Below are 24,530 nucleotides of genomic sequence, written 5' to 3' on the forward strand. Positions count from 1 at the left end.
AATAACTTAAAGAAGAGATATTTGCACAAATCAGCTTTTGGTTTATGCCAATATTTCTTTGGCCCCGTGAATGAGATAGAGATATCCCCTCAATTTCAAAATCAGTCCAAATATAAAACCAAAAGAGAGAAAAGAAAACAAATCATAAGGAGTTGGATTTTCACCAAATGTATTAAAAGTTCCTCCTATGATTAGCGTAAAGCTTGATTCTAGTAAGCTGTCTACGTCCAAGAACTACCAGGTTGTTAGAAAAAGAAACCACCTGGTTCCCACAAGTCAAGCATGCCAGATTTTTATGTCAGTTTCCCTAACAAAGAAAATAACATCGCACCTTAATCAAGTTCTTAATATTCCACAGATCTACAGAGCATTCCCGTCACTTCAAATCTTACATCCTATATGGAGTGGAAATTAACAATACAGAGTACTACCGTAAGTACAAAATATGATAAAAAGAGAAAATGTTCAATGAATATAGTTGTGTGCTTTTAATCCTTCCCATTACAGGTTTAATGCATTTCACACTTAGTAGGCGTTTGGCCACGATAATCAAATATTTTTCATTTTGTTTTTGATTTTTTTTGGAGTTAGAGTTGAAGATGGAGTTGTGTTTGGTCATAATTTTTGTAAATAATATTTAATTTTAAGAATGTACAGAAAGTTAAAAAAAAAGTGAAAAACGGGTTTTAGGTGTTTTTCAAATTCCAAATACAACTTAAAGTTGTATTTTAATTTTTTCATGACTAAACACTGATTTTTAAATAAAGTGAGAATTTTCCGGAAAAAAAAAATGAAAAATTCTCACGGCCAAAACGGGTAAATAAGAAGAGCTAGTACTAACATTACTTTCTTTTTTTATTTAAACATAAAAGAAAGAATTTATTTAATTTTATATTAGATGAAAATTTACATAGATTTGTTAGTGGAAGGATGAGAAGTCCAACGCAATGAGCATTTATCCGGTGATTAATAATTAGAGATATACATTTATACAAAATTTATTACTTTAAGAACATCTTTATTTTTTTAAATAGTCTAACTCAGCATGACTAGTGCACATATTCTTATTCCACTCTATTTAGCATAAATAATAATACAATCTCGTATAGTGTAATGCAAATATTATTTAAAAATAGCAAACCAAACATTATGTTAAGTAATGTGACAATTAGTTTTCCTTGCACAACCAACCAAATTCAATATTTTATACGAGTTATACAGAATTAGTTATCATATAATTAAAACACGGGGAACCAACCTACCCCCAAGGTTAAGAGCCCATTTGGATTAGTTGAAAAAAAGTGACTTTTAAGTACTGAAAGTTATTTTTATAAATAAGCAGTTACGTATTTAGATAAAAGTGTTTAAAAGATTTTTAGAAATAAGGATAATATTGGAATTAAAATAAAATATAAGGAATAAAAGAGTAAAGTTGTTGGTCAAACTAAAATGACTTTAAGTCAAAAAAGAAGAAGTTGAGATTGAACAACTTCTTGATTTTAGCTTATTTTAAGCACTTTTTAACTTAATTTAAGTTATTTTCTATTTTTATCAAACACTTAAATAAGTTAAAAATGACTTATAATCTGATTTGATTAATTTATAAGCCAATCCAAACGGGCTCTAAATTAGTTTAGCCAGGATTAAGGGACTAAACCAAATTTTGCTACTAGTAATTACAAATCACAAAGATTGGTACCGAAAAAGAAAAATACCCATTTAATTAGTATTTTATATTTAGAGATTAGCGGTTTCTACATATATTCCTCTTCACTCAATATTTTGTGTATCATCATCATCTCTGTAAGAGGCAATTCCCGTCGTTTTTCTATCTATCATATCAACAATCTGTCCGATTTAAGAAGGAAGTTCTAGAATCTTCTATTTCTACAGCCATGGCTTCCGAGAATTTCAGCGACAAAAACGCTGTTTTTCGGAAGCTCAAATCCAAGCCTGATAACAAGGTTCCTCTTTTATATTTTATTTCTTGTTTTTTTTTGATTGATTAGATTGAGATCTGTTATGAGTAACTTTGATTTTTCGACATGATTTAATTTGAATTTTTATTTTGTTGTTATTTAGATGTGTTTTGATTGCAATGCTAAGAATCCAACTTGGGCATCTGTGACGTATGGGATCTTTTTGTGTATTGATTGTTCCGCTGTTCATCGTAGCCTTGGCGTTCACATCAGTTTTGTTAGGTAATCTTTTTATTTTTATTTTTTAGTACTATTATTTTGGCTTAATGAGCTGATTTAATTGCCTTTTAGGTTTAATATGGTTGAGTTGTTAGTGATAATATGTTAAAAGCTGTGACTTTGTGTAACTTAGATGCTAGTGAAATGTTCTTAAATAACATGGTAGCATTCACTTATATTATGATATATTTGTGGTTTTGATCTATGTTGCTCGGACTCTTAAAAAGGGTGCGTGTCGGATTCTCCAAAAATAGTGCATTTTTGGAGGATACGAACGGCAACATTTTTGGAGAGTCTGAGCAACTTAGGTTTTGGTAGATATGAATTACTTGTGTTGTTCAATGTTTCGATTTAAATATTGGAAGATGACAGTTTTTTATGAGTAGTTGTGAGAGAATCTAAGTTATACATTAAATTGTGGGCAGTATTCTTATGGACTTAATTAGTTTTCCGATTGAAGCAAGGCCTTGCCTGTAATAAAATAAATTGGTCAAAATCATATATGCTACTACCACAGTATGATAACCATATGAGTTTATTATTCTATTTCACTACCATGTTTTTTGGTACATTTCCATTTTGGTTGGAAAAGAATAAAAGAAAAAAAAAAGAGAACAAGGAAAATGACTGGCTAATATTATTGGTTTGGAACACTAAGACGATTTTTAGGAGCAAATTACAGGATATTCCATGGATTGTCACACGGCTTATTGATAGATCAATAGAACGAATGATAATTGTAAAAAAAGTTTAACAGAAGTCAGGTTTATAGTTATTAAGGGGGAAGGTTGTTGGAGATGGGGAATTATGACTTAGATCAGGATGTGTGGAAGAAGAAAGGGAAGCAGCGAGACCATTACTCTATGATTTAGTGGAACCCAACGCCTAAAACTTCTCAATATGTACAATTAAGAATGAATAATATATTGATACTAATGAGGCGATGTCTTGAGTAATTTGAAGAACATGGGGGGGGGGGGGGGTGTCCTTTCTTACTTGCTGATAGAGATGGTCTCCCCAAAATATCCCTCAAAATCTGGAATACTATACCCCAAGCTATCTGGTGGACAGTCTGGAAAGGAAGGAACAACAAAATCTTCCAAGGTAACTAGCGAAGCATACTTGGCCATAAGTTAGAGCTTTTTCTTTGCTAGTTTTTTTTTAGGTGCAAACTGGTACTTTTACAGGATTCAGAATTGTTGTTAGACATGAGAGAGAAATTGCACAACTCGTAAGTTGCAACTACATTTTGACGCACTAGCTTACTGCTTATTCAATTTTAATACAATACCTTATCTTTTATCAAAATGTTAAAAACTGCTAGAGCATAAGGCTGGATGAAAAGAAAAGATATTAAGAGACAAATGGAGTAAAATGTAGTGTCTTCCGGAGACTACATCCAATTAGTCAGGGAAACTTGGAATGTTTTCATAAAGTCTTGCTTGTTTTTGCATTGTTCCATAAATAACTGTACAAAGTTGGTGCCACTTCTTATTTTCCCACTATTTCAGAAATTACCCCTTTCACATGTTAACTTCTGTTGTGCCAACTCTGCCGGTCCAGATTATGATGGCCATGAGGAGTAAGATATTGAATATCTTTGCCATCTTGTTGGGATTGCTTGAAAAAGCAAGCAGGGAGTGATGTGGAAGGGAGATGTCAGTTCATGTCTTTTTTTTTTTTTTTGGATAACCGTGGTGTCCGTACCAGCTATCGCCAGTCAGTTCATGTCTTTGGTCACCCTTGGTTAAAGAAAGGGAGAAGAGTAGACTAACTGTCGGGAGAAGAGTAGACTAACTGTCAGTTGTTCGGGTTTGTTGGTTAAGATGTTGGTGGCTGGATGATAGGATTTTTTTTTCTTTACTCTATTAGGGTTGGGGAATAGGGGTTGATGTAGTCAAGCAAGAATAAGAGTAAATCTTCTGCTTTTGCTCTGTCATATTATTATTTTTATTTCCATGTACTAAGAAGCTGAGTTTTGCAGATCGACAAATTTAGATTCGTGGACCCCAGAGCAGTTAAAAATGATGTACTTTGGTGGAAATAACCGTGCTCAAGTTTTTTTCAAGCAGCATGGATGGAACGATGGAGGCAAGACTGACTCCAAGTATACCTCAAGGGCTGCTGACTTGTATAGGCAGTTACTCTCAAAAGAAATTGCTAAAAGTAATGCAGAGGATGCACAGGTTCAAAAAAGTACTGCAGAGGATGCAGGTTTGCCAGCATCACCTGTTGCTTCTCAGGCTGCCAATGGATTTCCTGATATTAAGACTAGTGAACCTTCAAAAGAAACATCTTCATTGAAGGACGAAAAACCCGAGGTTTCTGCTTCACCCAAAGCCTCTCAAGCTGTTACAGCCTTTCTTAAGAAACCTACAGTTGCGAAGAAAGTTGGGAAGTCTGGTGGACTTGGAGCTCGGAAACTTACTAAAAAGGTGCATATTAGACTTACAACTTATGCTTTGAAATTATGTGAAATTCCTGCATCATGCTTATTTGAACACTCCCCCGAAACAAAAAAAAATATCCCTGCTGTTTTAATAAGTTTGTCCTAGTGATTTTTGGTTTCCAATCTATTGACCCTTTGCCATGTACAGCCAAGTGAAAGTCTCTATGAGCAGAAGCCTGAAGAACCGCCTGTTCAAGTTTCCTCCTCCAATGCTGCAAATAATGCACCAACTGTTGGTTCATCATTTGCGTCTCGTTTTGAGTACACAGACAATGTCCAACCTGCTGAGACGAGTTCTGGAGGCCGTCGCGTTCTTAACCATGTGGCCCCTCCAAAGTCCACTAGCTTTTTTTCAGATTATGGGATGGATAGTGGTTTCACAAAGAAGACAGGTTCCAATTCTTCAAAAGTTCAAGTGAGTTCTTATCCTAGCTTTTATTTTCCCTGATCATCCAGGATTTTGTTAAAGCTGATTCAGTGAAATCTTTATCATGTATGTTATTTATATGCCAAGTTTAATGGAAGGAGAAAGGTGAACATTATTGTGTTGTGTCTGACTGTCTTTGGTTTCTATCATATTGAGCCTTACAAATATTGAGATCTTGGTCTGATGTTCCTTGTTACGGATCTCATTGCACCAGTTATGCTTTTGGTCTATCTGGATCCGATTCGATGCCATTCAAGCCTGTTTTGCGCAGTACATATATGACCCCCCCGCCCCCCCAACCCACACACAAAGGGAATTATTTGGATCTCCAAACTGATAGGCCTTTGTGACTCTTGGTGGTCTTGAGTTTTTGGATTTACCAACTATTTAGAAATTGGTGAAGCCGTTTGAAATTTGTTTTCATCCTATTTGGAGCGACCTGGATCATTAACTAGTAACGCCCTGTTCTTTTGGAGCTTTGGACACTTCCTAAGCTATTATTTTTATTTATGAAATTCCCCAAGTGCTCCAGAGTATATACTTATTCCACGACCTTCCCTCCAGCAAATTTCGGCATCTCAAGGGTTGTCAGTGTATATCTAGCTTTCTGGAATATCAATACAGATTTAATTTTCATCCTAAACTTTTGGTACCTCAAGTTTCTAGTGCTTGGTTACTTGTTAAAACATTTCAGGTATTATTTTGGATGTTTCTATCTGTGATTAAGGTTCTTGCTTTTATTTTTGCATAATTACTTTTGGATGTTCTATCTGTGATTATGTTCCTTTTCTCTCTCAGTTCTTTTTCTCCTGATCTGTCTGTCAGTTGTTTAGTTGTGATGTTTGTGTAACATTAAGTTTTTCCTTCTTTCTGCCTCCTGATCTTCATCCAGTTCTATTAAGATGTTTTGCCTTATTTGTTTGCATTATACTCTAATCAGATCGAGGAAACTGATGAAGCAAGGAAGAAGTTTTCTAATGCCAAATCCATTTCATCTGCTCAATTCTTTGGTGATCAGAGTAAAGCTGAAATGGAAGCCTCAGTTTCTCTACAGAAATTCTCGGTATGCTTGCTTATTACACACCTCCCAGTTTACGTGGCTTATTTTGACAATCTTTTAGAGTGACATTTGACGTCATTATCGCAGTTTAACTAACAATAGAGTAGACATTTATAAACTAGGATAGAATTGATATCCAACTAATTAAATTTAATGTTCCAAAATACTAAAGAAGTCGCGTTTATATTTTAATCATAAATACAAATATAGGTTAATAAATTTGGTACAAGGGAAGTATATAGTATACCCTTATACAGGTATGCCTACTGCTTTAGTAAGCATTGAATCCTTGAATTGCCTCTAACGCTGCCCTATATAAACATTTCATGATTGTTTTCAGATTCTTCTCCATTCCTAACTACTACAGATATCCCTCCTTTGCGGCAGCATATGTGCGTCAACTTGCGTCAACTTGAATGGTATCTCTGAGTAAATTTTGCTGTGAGAGCTTCCTAAGTTTAACTTATTAGAAACCAGGATTTGATTTCTGAACATGGTGAATACTTATATAGTTATATGGTGGCAGTAACTCTTCCCCAAGTCCCCGATGATCTCTCCGGACTTACTAAAGTTTCCGTGAGCCGCCAAATCCCTGCTTAGGAATTTAACCCGATTCCCTTTCGTAATAAACACACAAGATATTGATCTGTTTTGTGGGAACGGGCCTCTTTTCGGTGGAGCATGTGCTTCTTTTAAGCTGCTTCTCTTTTTTTCTTCTGATCATTTGTGTGGTCACTTTTCTAGTAGCTTTTCAGTCTCTATCTGTACCTTTTTTGAGTACTTTTTGGCTGCCAGTTTCTTTGGTGATTAAGAATGAAATCCTTTCAGCGTGTGGTTATTTCTTTCTGCCCGTTTTTGCTTTGCAATACTCGTGCAGAGAACTTTTAGGCTTTTCTCTCTTTTTCTTTTATAATAATATTGGACAAAGATGCATATAGCTGATTAACTTGCTTGGGATTGAGGCAAGAGAGTAGGTAGTGTTGTATGTATTATTTTGACTTGTTAGGCAGAGAATTCCAGTTCCGGTTTTCTTTCTGGTGATTGTTCACTGTTCCAGCAATCCTGTTCAGACAACTATTTGCTATTGCCGTGACTCTTTGTTATTTCTTGTTTTCCAAACAAGCAAACGCAAGTTGCTTCACCACCTAAATTTTGAGGTTTAATGCACTGAAGTTCAAGAGAATCATTCAAATTACTTTTGTTGAATATTCTTAATAATTATGTCACAATAATATGGAACCGAAGATTAGAAACAAATTATTTCACATACTCAAACTCCTGCATAAGGAGCTTTCTTATATGTCGTTAACTACCTTACATCTTCTTGATGCTTTTCTAATGATATTTGATTACTTTACCGGGAAAAAAAAAAGGCCTAGACATGATTTAACTGATCCTCTTCCTATTGGAACTCATTTCAGAGACCTCCTTTTAAAAAAATAAAAATAAATTCACACAGATCATATTACAGACATGTTGTCAATCATGCATCTGTAATGACTCAAAAATAGTGGATCTCTCTAACGTACTGCTAAAATAATCAACCCCTAGATTCTTCTAATAACTGCTCCATGGCTGAGTTTATTTTAGCAGATTCAACTTATTATAATCTATAAATCCAATTGTTTGATGCAGCTAACAACAGTATGCTATAATTAGGTTACTAACTTATTACCGTAGCTTGTGTGATGGTTTGAAATGTGTTTATGATGCATAATGGACTAATTGATGAAGTTTTGCTTGGGTTTCTATCTTTTAAAACAAGATGAAGATGATATCACTATAATTAAGCTTATGTTTCACTACTACATGAAGTTTACCTGAAAACTGAAGTAGCAAACACAGGCTCTAAAACATACTTTCTGCTCACTCTTTGTATTCATAGGGTTCAAGTGCCATTTCCAGCGCTGACCTCTTTGGTCAAGATGATGCAGCTTTAGACATCACCGCCGGGGAACTTATTAATAGGCTCTCTTTCCAGGTATACTGGCAATTTTAATACGCAACGCATTGCTTTTCACCAGTTTTCCATGAAGGTGTTGACTGGATTTCTTTTCCAATTTCTCCTTTTTATTCTTCCAGGCACAGCAGGATATGTCCTCTATCAAAAATATTGCTGGGGAAACTGGGAAGAGGCTTACCTCCTTAGCATCCAATTTGATGTCTGATCTTCAAGACAGAATTCTGTGAGGAGACTGTGTGTTAAAAAATGAAACGGAGTTGACAACACCTTAATATTACTTGTAGAAGTGAAAAGAGTTCGACATTCTTTCAGAAGACCTAGAACACTAGGCTCTTGAGAAGCTGGTATCTTATTTTATAGTAGCTTATAGATGTCTCTTTAAATTTCCTGATGTATGTGTTTTTTTTTTGGGAGGGTCTGGTTTTACTCTTTTACTTGCCTAAGGCTCACAGAGGTTTGTGAGTTATATTTTGCTCTGTATTATGTGCTGTTAGAGCTGAAATAGAAATCACCGACTTGTAATCTTAGCAAAAATTATGTCTCTGTTGTGTGCACAACGTAGAGTAAGGTTCTCTTACTTTTCTTTCAGCCTAGCATATCCGGGAGTGGGGCAAGTTTATGGATTCCGAACTTGTCAAGGAAATCATAGTTCGTTTTAGTTGCTAGATTGCTGTTAAATATTTACATACATTTAATGAATTTCTGAAAACAAATATAGGGTCTATTAAAAGTATTAGGTGCATTCTAACCCGTACATGATATTGTAGCTCCACATCTGAGCATATTAGCTGAGTTAATACCATGTTTTTTTGTCTGCATGTATATCAAGTAACAATCCCACTACGCACATTTCGTCTTAAAATTTTGGTCGTGAAAGGATTGGGAGATAACCCTCAGGGGTTGGCCTGGTGGCAATTGACTTGAGCCTTGGGGTGCTCCCTTTCAAGGTCTCAAGTTCGAAACTCACTGGGTGCAAACAATTTCTGAGGGCCATCGGATTGGGTAAAACCTGAATTAACCGTGGTGCACTTGCAGGAAACTCCATGCCGAGGGCTTGTGCACTCCCGGGATTAGTCGGGGCTCTAAGAGACCCGGACACCCGGTGTTTAATAAAAAAAAAAGAAAGGATTGGGAGATGACCAAAGAAATTACGCAGAAGTGCTCATTTTAAGCTACTCTGAAATGAAAACACGCAAGAAGAGAAACCATGAAATTCGAATTCTCAAAAAGAAAAGAATGAAGTTGAAGAAATTTCACTAATTGAATTCAATATTTCATTCTTTCGTAAAATAACTTGTATATCCTTGATGAATAGCATAACTGGGGAACCAAATTTTAAACCAAACACTTTCTGTGTACTGTGTACTAAAGTGTTAATCCCATTTCTCATTACAACTATACACAATGGATATTGACTAAGTTTTTTTTAATTAATAATATAAACATATAATTTGTTCATAAATGATTTTGGAGAAACAAGGGAAAATAGAATAAGGTTTAGTTATGAGTATGTTTTGCGTTGTGCAATCACTGTTCTAAGAAACTCTTTTAGCAGTAGGAAAGTTACTTAGAGCCCGTTTGGATCGCTGTCAGTTTTTTTGAGGGTTTGACTGACCAGCTTATAAGTCATTTTGTGCTTAAATTAAACCCAAAAAAATAATTGGGCCTGTTTGGCTTAGCTTATCTAAAGCAGCTTATAAGCTAAAAAAAATAAGTTGGGCTACCCCAACTTATTTTTTTTTAGCTTATAGCCTGCTTTTTTTAAGCCCAACCAAACAGACTCTTAGGAGTAAACAAAGCTTCCTTGAGGATAGAAATAACAACCAATAAACCGTGAAGGAGAGTAGGTATGATGAAATGATGGTTAAGCTAATGTTTGTGGGTAGTTTGATTGGTGCGATAAGAATAATAATTATCTCAGAGTAAAATGTAGAATTATTTTATTTCACATTTGGTTATGAATATTAATTAGTCACGGAATTATTTTATCTCACGTTTATAAAAATGATGAAATTTCTATCCCACATGAAAGATGGGATAAATAATCCAATGAAATATCCTTATTTTATTCCATCCCCGCACCAAAGAACCCTTTGTTCAAATGATGAAGTCTACGTGACACTTGTCCTAACCTTTATTTTGGCCAATCCAAATCATGTAACATATTTCGATTTTGCCAACAAATGATATACTATTAAAATTACAGTAGTAGTTAAATTGACGTCGCACAAGCTAAAAGTTCCAGATATTCGAACGGTACAAGGACGCACCTTTACTTTACCAATACCAATTACTATTTGGACATGACTGATATCCGTAAACATTGGATTTTTTTTTTTCAAAATATTTATTTGTCTTTGCAAAAGTTTTTTTTATTATAGTGAGAGATCAGGAAAAAGATATAAATAAAAAAAAATTAAACTCACACATATTTTGTGAGATTCCATCGATATGTTAGTGCTAAAATAAACACTTTGGCGCAGTCTAATACATTTGGGCTCGTTCCTAAAATTTCAGTATTCTTGAAAAATCCAAAATGGCCGCTCAATTTTCCCTCCCATTTCAAATCTCTCCATTTTAATCTGAACAAATTCCTCAAATATTCACTTTCCAATTTTCCGCAATTTTTTTTTGTTCATATATTATTCAATCTTTTCCCTCCAATCCATTCTTGAAATCCTTAATAAACTCAAAGCTCTAGAAAACCCTAACAACACCTTTCATTTCTGCTACAAATTCATCTCTTTTAATGAAAAATCATTGCTCAGAAACCCTAGGAAGTGACACTAAACCAGTTAATTTAGTAGATTCTGATGAAACCCTAGATAAATCGAACAAATCGGGAGAGTTATATATGGAGGAAGAAGAATTGGATGCATCACCTGTTCGTGCATACACTCGGTATTTCCAAAGCCGTTGGGCTCAACCTTGGGGTAAAGTCACTCATCCCAAGCCTCTCTATACGCAACAAACTGCACCCAAGCCGCCATCGCCACAACAAGCTGCTGCCAAGCCTAACGATGACGAGCCATCGCCACAAGCTGATGCCAAGCCTAAGGATGACGAGCCATCGCCTTCCGATTGGACACAACAAGCTGCTAACGAGCCATCGCCTTTTGATTGGACGGATGGATCTCCGGAAAATAAAGAATTGGCACCACTTGAGCCTAAGTGGAATTTTTCTCATATAGATGAGGAACCTAAGTCTATGCTGGTATTGGTCCAATTTTTTTTTTATTTTTTTTTCGCGTATGTGTAAATGATTACATGTTATGTTGGTACTTAAGTTTTCTGTTGATATTTTGTTTTGTATATGCAATAGTGTTTTAGTATTACTAATTAATTACGTAAAAACTGAAAATAGTGCTTGATCGTTGGAGCTAAGTTATATCAAATTCGAGAAATGAATGATTACGTGCTAATTTGGTACTTAAGTCTCAGTGGTATTGATCTTTCAAGCTTTGTGATTTGCTACAATTTTTATTTTTATTTTTCGTGAATGTGTGTACATGTATAAGTGATGACATGTTATTTTGGTAATTTTGTTTTTTTGCGTTGATTATTTTTGGATTATGATTTAATTCTGGATTTTTGAAATTCTAGATAGTGACTTTAGGTATTAGTAACTGCGTTCTAGATTTATTTTTTGTACAATATTTAATGAATTTCTTAATACAAATGCAAGGTTTAAATGAATTTTGTATTAGGTATATGTTAGATGAGATTTTGGTACTTTTGTTTTGTGTTGATTTTTTTTTTTTTTTTTTTTGGGATTGTTATTCAGGGTGCAGGGCTTTCTAATTTGGGAAATACATGCTTTCTAAATGCGGTTCTGCAATCTTTCATGCACACAGTGTCTCTGATTCAGGGCCTTAAGTCGAGTGATCATGCTACACCATGTGATGGTAAGAAATTAATCCCTTTTGTTCCATTTTATATGTCTCTATTAGTACTATTTATAGAGTGAAGTAGTTTTTGTTTTCATACATCTTTTTAATTGTAGAAGATTTGACTTGTATTCTTGTAAATTTTTGTGAAAAAACTGAAGGAATTGATGTTCAAAAGAAGAATGTAAAATTGAGTAGTTCAATCCTCGTATTCCAAGCGCTTTAATTTTGTTTTGAAACAAAGGTTAATAACTAACTCCCCCTTACCATTGTTTTCAACCATTTGAGTTATGTTGGTGTATTGGTCTAATGAATCTTCTTTGGTGGAGAAATTTAATCTCTCTCTCTATTCTTGAGGTTGATTATTAATTTGTCTGTATAATGATTGCAGGTTACCTGAAGGGTTTTTGTGTAATTTGTGCGTTGAGGAAGCTTATTGATGCTTCACTGTTTTCCGAGGCTGGTGTAGTCTCTCCATGGAAATTTGTTAACAATTTGAACTGTATCCTTTTGAGTTTCTTGTTTGTGATTTCTGGGATAATATTTGCATTTCATACACACATAGATGCATATTTTGTTTTTTCTGCTTATATATTTGTTACCCTAGATTCATCCTCTTATTGTTTATTGAGAACTTGTTCATATCATCAAATTTATCTGAAGTCCTAAGATGCACCAGTTCTTACCAAAATAGTATGAAGATGACTGGTTTTGGAACAACACACACTATTGGTACATTCATTTCATTCCCTTTCTACTATACATGAAAGTAAGAATCTATACCCCATTTATGACCTGTTGTTAGCTGATCTGATCGGGTACTTCTATTAAATAGATCCATTTATCACAATCAATGTTTAGTTCTGTACAAAAATAATTTACTGCTAATAAGTGAATATTACGTCAAATAATTAATTTTTAGTCAATTCTCTAATAAATTTCGTTTTTCAAATAGGGTTAATATTACTCTCCCTTGATTATTAGTAAATTGTGATTTTGGTCCTTATGATATCTGATTAAGCACATTTAACCTTCAGTTAATTGAGATGTGTACTCTTGGTCTCTTTGCTAGTAAATATTCACACTTTACCATAATTGCTAACTGTTCCACTGCTTAATTACCCATATATTATGATAAGCTTGTGATTTTACTTCATATTTGATGGTAATAGAGTTCTAAAAATAGTTCAAATATAACATACATTCTACATAAGGGGACTAAAAATACATACTTCAATTAATTAAAGATTAAACGTGGTTAGTCAAATATCACAAATTCACAAGGATCAAAATTAAAAATTTACCAATAACTGAGGGACTAAAAGTGTTATTATCGCTTTTAAACAAATGTAACTAATTTGAACATTCAATCAAGACAGGCCAGCTAGGTATGAAGGTTGTACAAATTCATTGCTTTGTTTGCAAATCTGTAGCTGTTGTTTCACTGCCATCCTTAACTTTGTGAAAAAACAGATTTTTCTTCCACTTTCCGTCGGTTCCAACAGGAAGATGCTCATGAGTTTCTACAGTGTTTTCTGGATAAACTTGAAAGATGTTGTGATGATTCAAGACCAAAAGACTGCCCAATTTTGGAGGCTGACAACATTGTGAAGCAGGCTTTTGGAGGTCGTTTAGTTAGCAAAGTAAGAATCAAACATTAGTCAATTCTTTATGCCTTGTAAAAATTGCATTCACATATGTGCTATGCTCTTAATTCTTAAATGCAAATGTGGAACTGATATTTTTACCCACACCTTTTTGAAATTGCAGTTGTGGTGTTGTAATTGTGGCCACTCTTCTGACACTTTCGAGCCTCTAATAGATCTGAGTTTGGAGATTGAGGATGTTGACAGCCTAGACACAGCTCTGGAGTCTTTCACAAAGGTTGAGAAAATTGAGGATTCAGAAATAAAGTTTACATGTGAAAAATGTAAGGAGCAAGTCTCCATCGAGAAGCAGCTTGTGCTGGATAAGGCCCCTTCTGTCGCTGCCCTTCATTTAAAGAGATTCAAAACAGATGGTTCTCTTGTTGAGAAGATTGACAAATATGTCTCATTTCCTCTGGAATTGGACTTGCATACTTATGCTGATAACAACCAAATCGATAATGTGAGTTCCTGTTTCTCCTTTGAGTCTATGCTAGAACTAGTTTTGCAGGGGTTCTTTTGGTTTTAGGAGATGAAGAGTAATTTCTAGTGCTTAAAAGCACAGTTTTAGAGGTAAATGTTTCCTGCATACTTAAGTTTTAGTAGCTGCAAGTTCTGGGATTCTTATACTGTATTTTTCTCAAAGAATTAGCTGATAGCCCTGGAGAAGTATTTTCGTGGGATGAGTTTAAAATTTTCTCCTTATGTTATATAGGGTATGGGGTCTAAGCAGGGTAAATGTTGTACACAGAATTTCACTAATTTTCTTTTAAGATCTTTCTTTTGTTTGCTTAATCTATTAAACAGGAAATGATTTTGAATTTTTCTTCTTGTGCACAGGAAGAACTGAAGTATGATCTTTATGCAGTTATAGTGCATATAGGATTTTCATACAGTTCTGGGCATTATTACAGCTTCATTCGCTCTGCTCCAAATGAGTGGTACAAATTTGATGACTCAAAGGTATATTGTATACTGCAAATGAATCTTTATTCTTTTTTTTTTTTTAATAGTTTTGGGTGGTATTAATCTGTTTTCTTAAGTTTCCTAATATTATGGGGATTTCCAACTTTAGAACTATCTTGTTTTTGTGCTGCGTTCAATATCTGTTCATCTTTGCTTATTTTTTTTATAGAGTGACAGAACCGTTCCCTTACCATTATTATTACTATTATGTTAGCATTATCTTACGGCCGTTTTCTTGGTCATGATTGTGAATGAAAATACTTTTACTTGAGCAACAAAAAAAATTACGTTAGCATTGTCTTATTCTTCGATTTTATTACAACTGATGCTTCTTTTACTTTGGTTATCTTTAATATTTGTAGTCTCAGTACTTCTCTTCAATATTTTCATCATAGCTTTTTACTCTCGCATTTCTTTCAAATCATGTTCCAAAAGAACGATTTTACCCCTACCTTTCAAACTGTGCATTTCTTTCAAATCATGTCTCCGATAGACCCCACTTGTATACAGAGTAATAGAACCCTGCAGTTCCCCCGGCATAAAGGGGCAAAACAAGCATGCATGATGAACTGATTTGATATCCATTTGAACTTGATAGGTTGTTCGGGTTCGAGAAGATTATGTTTTGTCACAGGAAGCATACGTTCTATTTTACGCAAAGAGGGGCACTCCCTGGTTTTCAGATTTTATTGACGGGCTAAAGCCCTTTATAGATCCGTCAATATGGAATACTTCTCCCAAGTCTGTCTTAGAGAATACAGATGCTGTCTCCGAAACTTCTCCGCGTCTACCGAGTGCCCAGGCTTTCTGTGTGAAAGAATCCAATGATGCTGCAAATGAGTCATCTCCCAATTCTCTCAAGAAGGTTCAGGATAGTAAAGGAAAGGAAAATATGCAGATGATGTCTGCTTCTAGACCACCATTACGTGCAAGTAATATTCTGGATTCCAAGTCACCTGAATTGGATAAAGTGTCTTTACCTTCAGTACTCAAAGAAAACCGCAGTGCTCTGGACCCTGTTTCAACTAGCAGAACTCTATATATCACACCCGAAACACCACCTAGATCCCCAAGCCCAGAGATATACAGAGAAGATCCCCCAGGTAACCACATCTTCCACTTCTATTTTATCATCAACTTTGTTGCCTATAGTGTTAATAGAGAAGCTTGTGCTAAACCATTGGTTCTTATTTGCAGATAATGATTACCATATTCCTCGTGGCCATCTAAGAACGGCAGGCCAGGTATCTTGCAAAAAGCAACTGCAGAAGGAGCTTGAACAGGACATGGAAAGAAAGCAGGCGTGTTCTCTGATAAAGAAAAACATGCGTGGGTCTAGAGCCCAGCAACTACTATCTGCAATGAGAGGCTCACAAAGTGAAGGTTCCGCTACCAAGAGGAGGAGAAGGATGGAAGTATCTCCAACTAGAGACGACAGTAATTCCACCAGTCGCCGAAGGTCTAGCTTTGGCTCTACGTTGCGTACTGTAATGGCTGGCAGCATGAGATAAGCTATGGGCAAATACTAATAATTTCTAACTGGAAACTCTGAACTAAGGGGGTTACGGAAAAGGGTCCTCCTACCAAGCACTAGTCATCTTGTATCCTCAAAACAAACACGGCTCTAGGTTGCTTTATAGATATTGGCTGTTTTTTGTTCATATTCAGAGTTCCATTGTATAGTGCTGAGTAAGAGTTTTATGTTTTATTCTCTTGGGAATTTATGTTTTATTCTCGTGGGAATAATTATTACTCCCATATATCTAAGAACTTCGCGAGCTTTTGCAGTATGAACTTATTATCTACAGTGAACTTTAGTACATAGTAAATGCCAATGCTTTCATTCATTTGTAATTTCTTGATTCATTGAGTTGAGGGGGTGTAATACAAATATGTGCTTAGTTGAGAGTTATTTTTGAGGTTCTCGGAATAAAACGTTTAGATCCAAGCATCTTCAATGAACAAAGAGAATGGAGATCAGCATAATTCAGGCAACTTTTTTGGCTTCATTGTATGTTGTTCTTCTACATCATAGGTCACATAAAGCATTCTAGGTCATTTCTTGTTAATATCGAACAAATTATATTCCTGTTTCATTTGTCCACTTCTTTAGCTCCAGAATTCTATATAAGGATCTGAAGGGCCTTGAGCAAATCCCTTCCCTTCTCCTTCAAAAAATAAATAATTTCCCCCATTTCACTTCAAAAATGGATGTTATGGCTGGTGATTTAGAAGAGAACAATTTGTGGAAGAAAACACCAGATCAAGTTTTTAACTTTCAGCATTCACTCATAGGGTCATCAGATGTTCCTAAACATGTGCTTATAGTCATGGATGCATTGAAAGAATTCTCCATTGAGCCTCTTGAATGGGCTCTAAAAAATGTTGCCTTGAAATCATGTTGCAGAGTTACAATTCTTGGCATGATGCCCTGGCTCAATATTCCTCGTATATATATACTTCCATGTTAAATCATTTATGTACTTCTGATATGCAAGATTTTGTGTATCAAATAGGCAGATTGAACTGAATTTGGACGAGTCAAAATGTTGCATTATTAATGGGCGGGTCGATGACTTGTTTAAAAGTTACTTGTGCTGAAATGAACTAAACAATGGATCATAACCCAACCTGTTTAATTTTTAACTACATTTTTTTAATATTCTTAATATTTCTTTAAGTATCTAATAATTTTGTTCTCCTTATGATGACTATATATAACATATTAAACAAAAACAAATATCGTTTTAAAAATATTTTGACAAGATTTCTTATGGGTCAGTTTGAGCTACGTATCAGACCAACTTTTAAATGGGTTAGATTTGATGGGTTAAAATGGGTTGAGTTAATAAATAGACGTGTCATCAACCCGCTCAAACTTGACAGATTAAGTGGATCATGTGTTCATGAACTAATTTTGCCACTCTATGCAAGATGATCATTATATATTTATGTGTTTTGCTTATTTTATAGTCTCCGCGAAGACATGGTCAGACATCTGGAGTGTGGATTTTGAAGAACTTTCAATCATTAGAGAGAAAAGGGATCAGTGGAGAAGTGAATATGCCAAGTATCACAAAGTTCAATATTTAATTGACCTTTGTGAAAAATACGGGGTACGTATTATCATCATTCCTCTGAGCTGTCTTAATATTACTACTATATAAGATCTTGTCTAAACGAGTTCTTCCGGCGAGCTTAATTATTTTCTCATCAATTCATTTAGGTAGAGCCAAAAATCAGAACTGAGATGGGTCATCCACAGAAATTGCTCGTGGTTGATCTAATCACTAGCCTTCAAGCAACTCTAGTAGTATTCGACAGGTATTAGCAATATGATATTACTTGCCTTAATTTTTAAAAGACGAATTTCACTTATTGTTATGGATACTTACATGTAATTACATGTGATAATAGTATAATAATATTTTACGTACGTTGCCAATGTTTTATAAAATTGCAGGCACCACGACAAGAAGAATATAGAATACTATGCAGAGAAAGTACCATATGATATGGTGGTAATAAACGAAGATGGAGAAGTGGATATGATCAAAGGAAGGTCTCAGAAAAGTAAGAAAGCAGAAGAATCCCCAGCTTCAACGGAAACTGCAGCCACAAAACCGATGATATCTGGACAAATAATAAATTTTTTCAAGCCAAAGTGCGTGAAAACCTGAAATTAGAATTTATCATATATGGCTGCATTAGAAATTAGAATAATGTATCACTTGTATGGAAGGGGTATATGTACAAGAATAAATAAATAAATACTTACTATAAATAGTTTTATATGAGCTATAAAAAAGAAAAGAGAAAGTGATACGTGTTACACCATCCATTGTAAACCCCAATCAAGAGAATGCAGCATCTTCAAGAGTCAATATCAGCATATTTTGCTATTATAATAAGGTGCAATTTCTCCCTTTTCTTTCTTTTATCATTTTATTACTTGAGTTGTTAACTGGTAATTCAGATCTTCAGAATTAAAACCAATAGATATTGAACAACTTTACTGCGACGGGGATTAAGAAATAACTTGACCAAGAATCTATTTTATGTTAAAGAAAAAATTATCTTTAATTGGGGTTTTAATATTTATCATTATTTAATTCAATTTTTATCAAGATATCTTGATAGATGAATAGTTTTTTTAATAGTAATTTGGTTGGTACTGATATGCTAGAACAGTAGTTCGAATATATGTTGAGAGTATGTCATATATTTTTTTGAAAAATGGAAAACCCCCGACAAATCGGCAAAATTAGGATCGATGAAAAATGGACTTAATTTATCTAATCTAGTTCTAATATTTAGAAACCCGATTTAATTTAATTTTATGAAAAAGCCGACTCAAACCAATCTGATCATGCATTATGACTCAAATCAAACCATGGACACACCCTCATCTGCGCATGCATTATTGTCTGGATCATATGGTCATATCTAGTGAGGATATCTTGAAGACCAGTTCTTTCAGTTGAAGAAGCATTCGTGTTGGAAAAAGTTGACTGCACTTTCTGACGATGATAAGAAAGTAAAAAGGAAAGTTGCAAAAAGAGGCAGTTTGAAGTTTTGCTTCACTCTATTGCGTTTACAATTATCTCATTTATGTGCTCACATGGGGATCACTCAGCCACCTACTAGGGGACCAAATATTTGCCGATAACAATATGATCATTGGAAATTCATTTACATTTTTTTGGTATACGGGTTTGATGTACCCTATTCCCAGGGGTGGTACAAGTATCTTTTTTTTTTCTTCTTAATCTTCAGTAAGAGTCTCAAAGAACTCCTGTAATTAATACACCATTTGTACAAGTAGTTGATATGTATTCAATGAAAATTTAAGAAATACGGATGATGAATAGTTTGATTCTTATTCTGAATATCAATATGAAAGTACATTAAGGATAATAATATTTGAAGTACAAGTAATCGATGCTACTTCAGTACTTAAGCATTTTATATATGCTAATGAAAATACATGCTGCATTAACTAGAGAACGGGAAGCAAGGAAACAAGAAAAGATAGTCCTATTTGTTATTGATTCTTTAAGGTTCAGTAGAAGAAATTATGAAATTCAAGGAATGTAGCCACCATGACCACCACCTCCACCACTTCCACCACCCCCTCCATACCCACCTCCATGTTCACCTCCACCACCATATCCCCCTCCTCCTCCTGAACCACCGCCACTGCCACCAGCGTGTCCACCACCGTAAGCTCCTCCTTCGCCACCATATCCCCCTCCTCCTCCTGAACCACCACCACCGCCACCGGCATGTCCACCTCCATATGCTCCTCCTGCCCCACCACCTGCACCTCCACCACTTCCATATCCACCACCTGCAGCTCCTCCTGCACCATAGCCTCCTCCACCACCTCCTCCATGACCGCCTCCCCCTCCATATCCACTACCAGGTAAACCTCCTGCTCCTCCATAGCCACCACCACTTCCTCCCCCTTCTCCGCCTCCATAACCGCCTCCAGGAACACCTCCCGCACCATAACCACCACCACTACCACTACCACCTCCTCCACCACCACCATATGCGCCTCCATGTTCTGCACCTCCGCCATATCCACCGCCACTTCCTGCTCCTCCTCCACCTCCATATCCTATACCATGTTCACCACCTGCACCATAACCACCTCCTCCACCATGGCCACCACCACCACCTCCTCCATATCCTCCCCCATGCTCTCCACCAGGTACATAGCCAGCACTACCCCCACCATTACCACCACCTTCACCACCACCTCCATATCCACCATGATCAACCACACCTCCATAACCACCACCACCTCCAGAACCTCCACCTCCACCACCTCCATATCCCCCAGCTCCACCAACTCCATAACCTCCTCCTGAACCACCACCATGGCCGCCTGCACCATAGCCAAGACCTCCCTCTAGAGTAAGGAGGGCTCTAGAAGAAGCATAACATATGGTTGCACTAAGTAACACAAGAAAAAGAACACTAGAAATCTTATGATAAGCCATGGAAGAATGTTTGTCAATTCCACGACTTTGGTGTTAATATGCAAACGATTATACCTATTTATAGACATACGCTCCCCCCCCCCAGCCGCCCCCCCCCCCCCCCCCAAAAAAAAAAAAAAAAAACACACACACACACAAAAAAAAGCATGTTGTTGTAGGGGGATGGTCCAAAACCGTGTCAAAGAGTGGTTGAAGCACATGCAAGAAGAAATTTTTGCTACCCCCACTATGTGCAATCTGCACAAAAATACACACCGAATTAAGTGGAATAAAGGCAAAGGAAGACAATACTATAAATGATCACTTCTTGCACTAGTAGACTACAGTAGTGTGCTTTTGCTGGCATCCACAACTTTGATTATTACTGGCATTCACAGCCCAATTCGTCCCTGTTTGATGATGAAGTTCAATCTATCCAATTCAAACCATTTTCAGACTATTAACTAAATACTAGTTCGTTCATATTTCATTTTAGTTATATATTGATTGGGTACAAGTTTGATTTTTTTTCCCTTTAAATTTGTGCTTTTAGACATTAGACATACCATGATATTTGTGTGTGGCTAGCTATTTTAGACATTAGACACACCATGATATTTGTGTGTGGCTAGCTATAAAATGAAAAGTAAAATGAGAAGTTTAAAGCAGGAAGGAATTAGAGATTTAGAGTTTATATGGATTCATTCAGTAGCCTCAGCTTAAGACAATAATAGCTGGGTAAAAAATTAGAATACAACAAATTTCCTATAGTTTCATCCCTATGTAAAGAATCGAATACCGATTTCTTTCACCCTTTATATAAATTAAATCCCGATTTGTATTATACGCTTACAAGTTTAACGTGTTAGGACATCCTCATTAATTTACTACAAAATATGAGACACACACTCAAGATTGTTAATACATATATATTTTTAATTTTCCTTTAATTAGACAATACTTCATTTTTTTTTATCTACAGGCCATCGATTTATGTCATGTTCTTATCTTTTGAAGCTCTCATTGAAGGGATAAAAAGAAGTGTTGGGAGAGATGAAGAGTAACAAGTAGTTTACACCAATTTCATTTCAGTGGTGCCAAAACAAAAATCCACAACCCCCCCCCCCCCCCCTCCATCCCTCACCCCCCAAACTATACAGTTTTTGATAAAATCTGGTGTATCGCGCATAGCATGTACTATCTCCGTTTTAATTTAAATGTGTTTCAAAAAAAGATATTCATCTTGAATAGATTAATATGGAAAGTAGGACAATTAAATTGAAATCGAGAGACTATATATTCCCCTGTCTTCATCGCTACTCCTTTCAGCTCAATTTATGTGAAGGTGTTTGACTGAGCATGAAATTTAAGAAAAAAATAAATAGTTTTGAAACTTGTAGTCTAAAACAAGTCATAGAAGTTGTTGTGGCTTAATGAATTAAGGTAAAATGAGAAACTTGAAGATAATTATTACTAAATATAGATATATAGGTGTCATTCTTTTTGAACTGAACGACTAATAAAAGAGTGTATTGTAAATTGGGACAGAAGGAGTAATATTTTTGTACAAGTTTGAATATTTAAATCCTAATTATAAAAAATAAATTAATCTAGTTATATTTTTACTATATTAGAAGAGCCAGTCGATCAGTGGATGGACATGGCTGCTTCTTGCCAATTACTTTCAAATTGAGGGCATGGTTGACTTTTGAGAGCATCACATTTTCTTTCTACTTACTTCTAATCTCTTCAAGATCATATTTTCTTCAATAAATAATAATGTGTTAATAAAATTAGAATATTTTATGTGTATTAATAAAAACACAAATAAATTACATGTTGAAAGTGTAGGAAATTATTATCATAGTCCGTATATTTTATTAGGTTAATTCCGTTCATTTCTTATTACTCCCTCCCCCATCTTTACTTGTCATGTATTGATTTGACACACCTATTAAGGAGCCAAAACTAGAATGATAATTTTACTATATAACCCTAATTATTGTTAAGTAACCTAATGATTGAAATCAATAAAACATATTTTAAAAGTTGTGCAGCCACTAAGAATTTCTTGAACTTTCCAACCCAGTAATTAATGATAAGGGTAAATAGGTATGAAATAGTAAATTATCTCTTGATTTTTCAAGCTGGACAAATAAAAATGGACAACTCTTGTTAATATACAGGACAAGTAAAAATGGACAGAGGGAGTAATAAGTTTTGAAATATACATGTTTTAAAAATGTTTATCCTCTATTTTAATCAAATGCGTGAAAAAGATATTTTCAAAAAACATCTTCTTCATTAAATTTCGTAAAAATGAATACATAAAATCTTATTATTCATAATTTTTTTAATTTACTTTTTAATAATTATATTTTAATATACTTAGTTACAGATATGCCTTCCATGAGGTGCAAGCGTAGAATTTTCATAATATAGGAGATACAAGTGTTTGATTTTAAAATATAAAGAGCGTATCTGATACTTAGTCATAATAAGTTCATAAGTTGATAAAGTTAAGCTTAGAGAAAATTAATAGAAGAAATTTAAACAATAGGGAGGATTTAGATTGAACCCAAAAAACACTAAGATGTGTGTACACATATTTCTTTTAAAAGGATTAAGATATAGTTGGTCCGTATCTTTTTTAAAATGATTTTGTTACATCCGTAGAGGGGGAAAATAAGAATCTACTGATGGGATCGTGGAAGGCAGGGAGTTCCCCAAAACTAGCGCTCAGACCATTCGCTTGTACCTAAAAATATAGGACTATAACAAATACTATTTGAACTAATTGAACTTTAATTGTATTTATTTAATAATACTTTCATAATTTTATTATTAAACTAACTCATTTTTCCGGGTTGGGCCCGTGCTTGCATAGGCTTACCATTATGTAGTAGTATATATGATTGTAAGAATATGTTAAATTGAACGTTAATAACAACAAATTGGTCTAGGTAATTTAACCTTTTAGTGACATATACTAGGGCAGCCCGGTGCACAAAGCATATCGCATTAGCAGAGTCCGGGAAGGGCTTCACCCCAAGTGATGCGTAGACAACCTATCCTAATGCAAACATTAGTGTCTGTTTCCACAACTCAAATCCGTACTATAGGAATAAATGCACAAAGATATTTTCTTAAAAAAATTGTTTTATTACGATGAACATTCACAATTGCACGGTTTTAACCACCATTTCGTCACTTTTTCATTTTAAATTTTATGTGCGATTATAAGGGAAAAGAGAAGGCAAGTTTGCCCGCCACTACTTATATGTCTGCTACTTGGAGTAGCTGACAGAGGATACGAAATCTTGATTGTACGTACATAGTATGTCTTTCTGTAAAATTGATTCTGAAATCTTGGATTAAGAGGCCAGGTATTCCCTTCCAAATACAATTGTAGTCAGGGCGGAGCCAGAGATCAAGGTACAGGTTCAATCGAATTCATTAATTGTACGTGGTCCAAACTTTAATATTTGTCTTAAGATATTTATTTAATATGTACAAATTATTAATTTAGAGCTCACTAACTTTTAAAGGGACTTTTACACTCTATGATTGTAATTCTATACTCCTTGTTACCGCTGGACAATAATGTCACCCTCAATTAGTTTCTTTGGAACAGATATTCGACTACTGTGAGAAGACAAATTTTCAAATTCGACATTACAAGCTTGATAAATAACCTTGAAATTAAAGAGCCAACATGGCAACATGTGCTCCCTCTGTTCCATTTAGAAGTGTGCATATTTTGACTTAACAGAGAAACTGAACTCAAAAAAATTAATTATCATTAGTTAATCGTTTTAATGGTTTGAAAACGGCTTTTTGTTTTATGCTATTAATCTATTGGTTTGGTTAACCATTTTTTGAGTGACCTTAATGGTTTAACCAACACTACAAAAAAAAATTACTATTTTCTCACTAAAATGTTCAGT

At 34.9% G+C, this 24,530-nt stretch overlaps 3 protein-coding genes across 4 annotated transcripts; 2 read left to right on the plus strand and 1 right to left on the minus strand.

Moving 5' to 3' along the window:
- The first annotated feature begins 1,688 nt into the window (after positions 1–1,688).
- Positions 1,689–8,640, plus strand: LOC132635287 (probable ADP-ribosylation factor GTPase-activating protein AGD9). 2 transcript variants are annotated; one of them, XR_009580481.1, is made up of 8 exons: positions 1,689–1,964; positions 2,083–2,201; positions 4,183–4,633; positions 4,796–5,062; positions 6,015–6,137; positions 6,475–6,553; positions 8,020–8,115; positions 8,217–8,329. XR_009580481.1 is itself a non-coding variant. In XM_060351616.1 (7 exons), exons 1-7 carry the CDS (start codon positions 1,896–1,898, stop codon positions 8,322–8,324), a joined length of 1,233 nt encoding a protein of 410 aa, XP_060207599.1. In that variant the 5' UTR covers positions 1,695–1,895; the 3' UTR covers positions 8,325–8,640. The 2 variants fall into 2 exon arrangements, 1 of the variants encoding a protein (XP_060207599.1); XM_060351616.1 differs by lacking the exon at positions 6,475–6,553 and having other exon boundaries at positions 1,695–1,964; positions 8,217–8,640.
- A 1,884-nt stretch (positions 8,641–10,524) lies between these two features.
- On the plus strand, positions 10,525–16,450 carry LOC132635288 (ubiquitin carboxyl-terminal hydrolase 20-like). The gene is made up of 8 exons (XM_060351617.1): positions 10,525–11,311; positions 11,882–12,002; positions 12,376–12,486; positions 13,458–13,627; positions 13,755–14,093; positions 14,471–14,593; positions 15,195–15,699; positions 15,794–16,450. The coding sequence occupies exons 1-8, from the start codon at positions 10,847–10,849 to the stop codon at positions 16,105–16,107; spliced, it is 2,148 nt and encodes a 715-aa protein (XP_060207600.1). The 5' UTR covers positions 10,525–10,846; the 3' UTR covers positions 16,108–16,450.
- Positions 16,451–19,457: 3,007 nt separating this feature from the next.
- LOC132635289 (glycine-rich cell wall structural protein 1.8-like) lies at positions 19,458–20,655 on the minus strand. The gene has a single exon (XM_060351618.1). It carries the CDS (start codon positions 20,602–20,604, stop codon positions 19,681–19,683), a length of 924 nt encoding a protein of 307 aa, XP_060207601.1. The 5' UTR covers positions 20,605–20,655; the 3' UTR covers positions 19,458–19,680.
- Between the last annotated feature and the right edge of the window lie 3,875 nt (positions 20,656–24,530).

Source organism: Lycium barbarum, chromosome 4, assembly GCF_019175385.1.
Source record: "Lycium barbarum isolate Lr01 chromosome 4, ASM1917538v2, whole genome shotgun sequence".
NCBI lineage: Eukaryota > Viridiplantae > Streptophyta > Magnoliopsida > Solanales > Solanaceae > Lycium > Lycium barbarum.

Bases quoted from the DNA above. Each gene is read 5' to 3' on its own strand.
- LOC132635287 (XM_060351616.1), top strand. From the start codon at position 1,896: ATGGCTTCCGAGAATTTCAGCGACAAAAACGCTGTTTTTCGGAAGCTC. The intron at 2,202-4,182 runs GTAATCTTTTTA...TGAGTTTTGCAG, and splicing joins GTTCACATCAGTTTTGTTAG to ATCGACAAATTTAGATTCGT. The intron at 8,116-8,216 runs GTATACTGGCAA...TTATTCTTCCAG, and splicing joins TTAATAGGCTCTCTTTCCAG to GCACAGCAGGATATGTCCTC.
- LOC132635288 (XM_060351617.1), top strand. From the start codon at position 10,847: ATGAAAAATCATTGCTCAGAAACCCTAGGAAGTGACACTAAACCAGTT. The intron at 13,628-13,754 runs GTAAGAATCAAA...TTGAAATTGCAG, and splicing joins GAGGTCGTTTAGTTAGCAAA to TTGTGGTGTTGTAATTGTGG. The intron at 15,700-15,793 runs GTAACCACATCT...TCTTATTTGCAG, and splicing joins ATACAGAGAAGATCCCCCAG to ATAATGATTACCATATTCCT.
- LOC132635289 (XM_060351618.1), bottom strand. From the start codon at position 20,604: ATGGCTTATCATAAGATTTCTAGTGTTCTTTTTCTTGTGTTACTTAGT.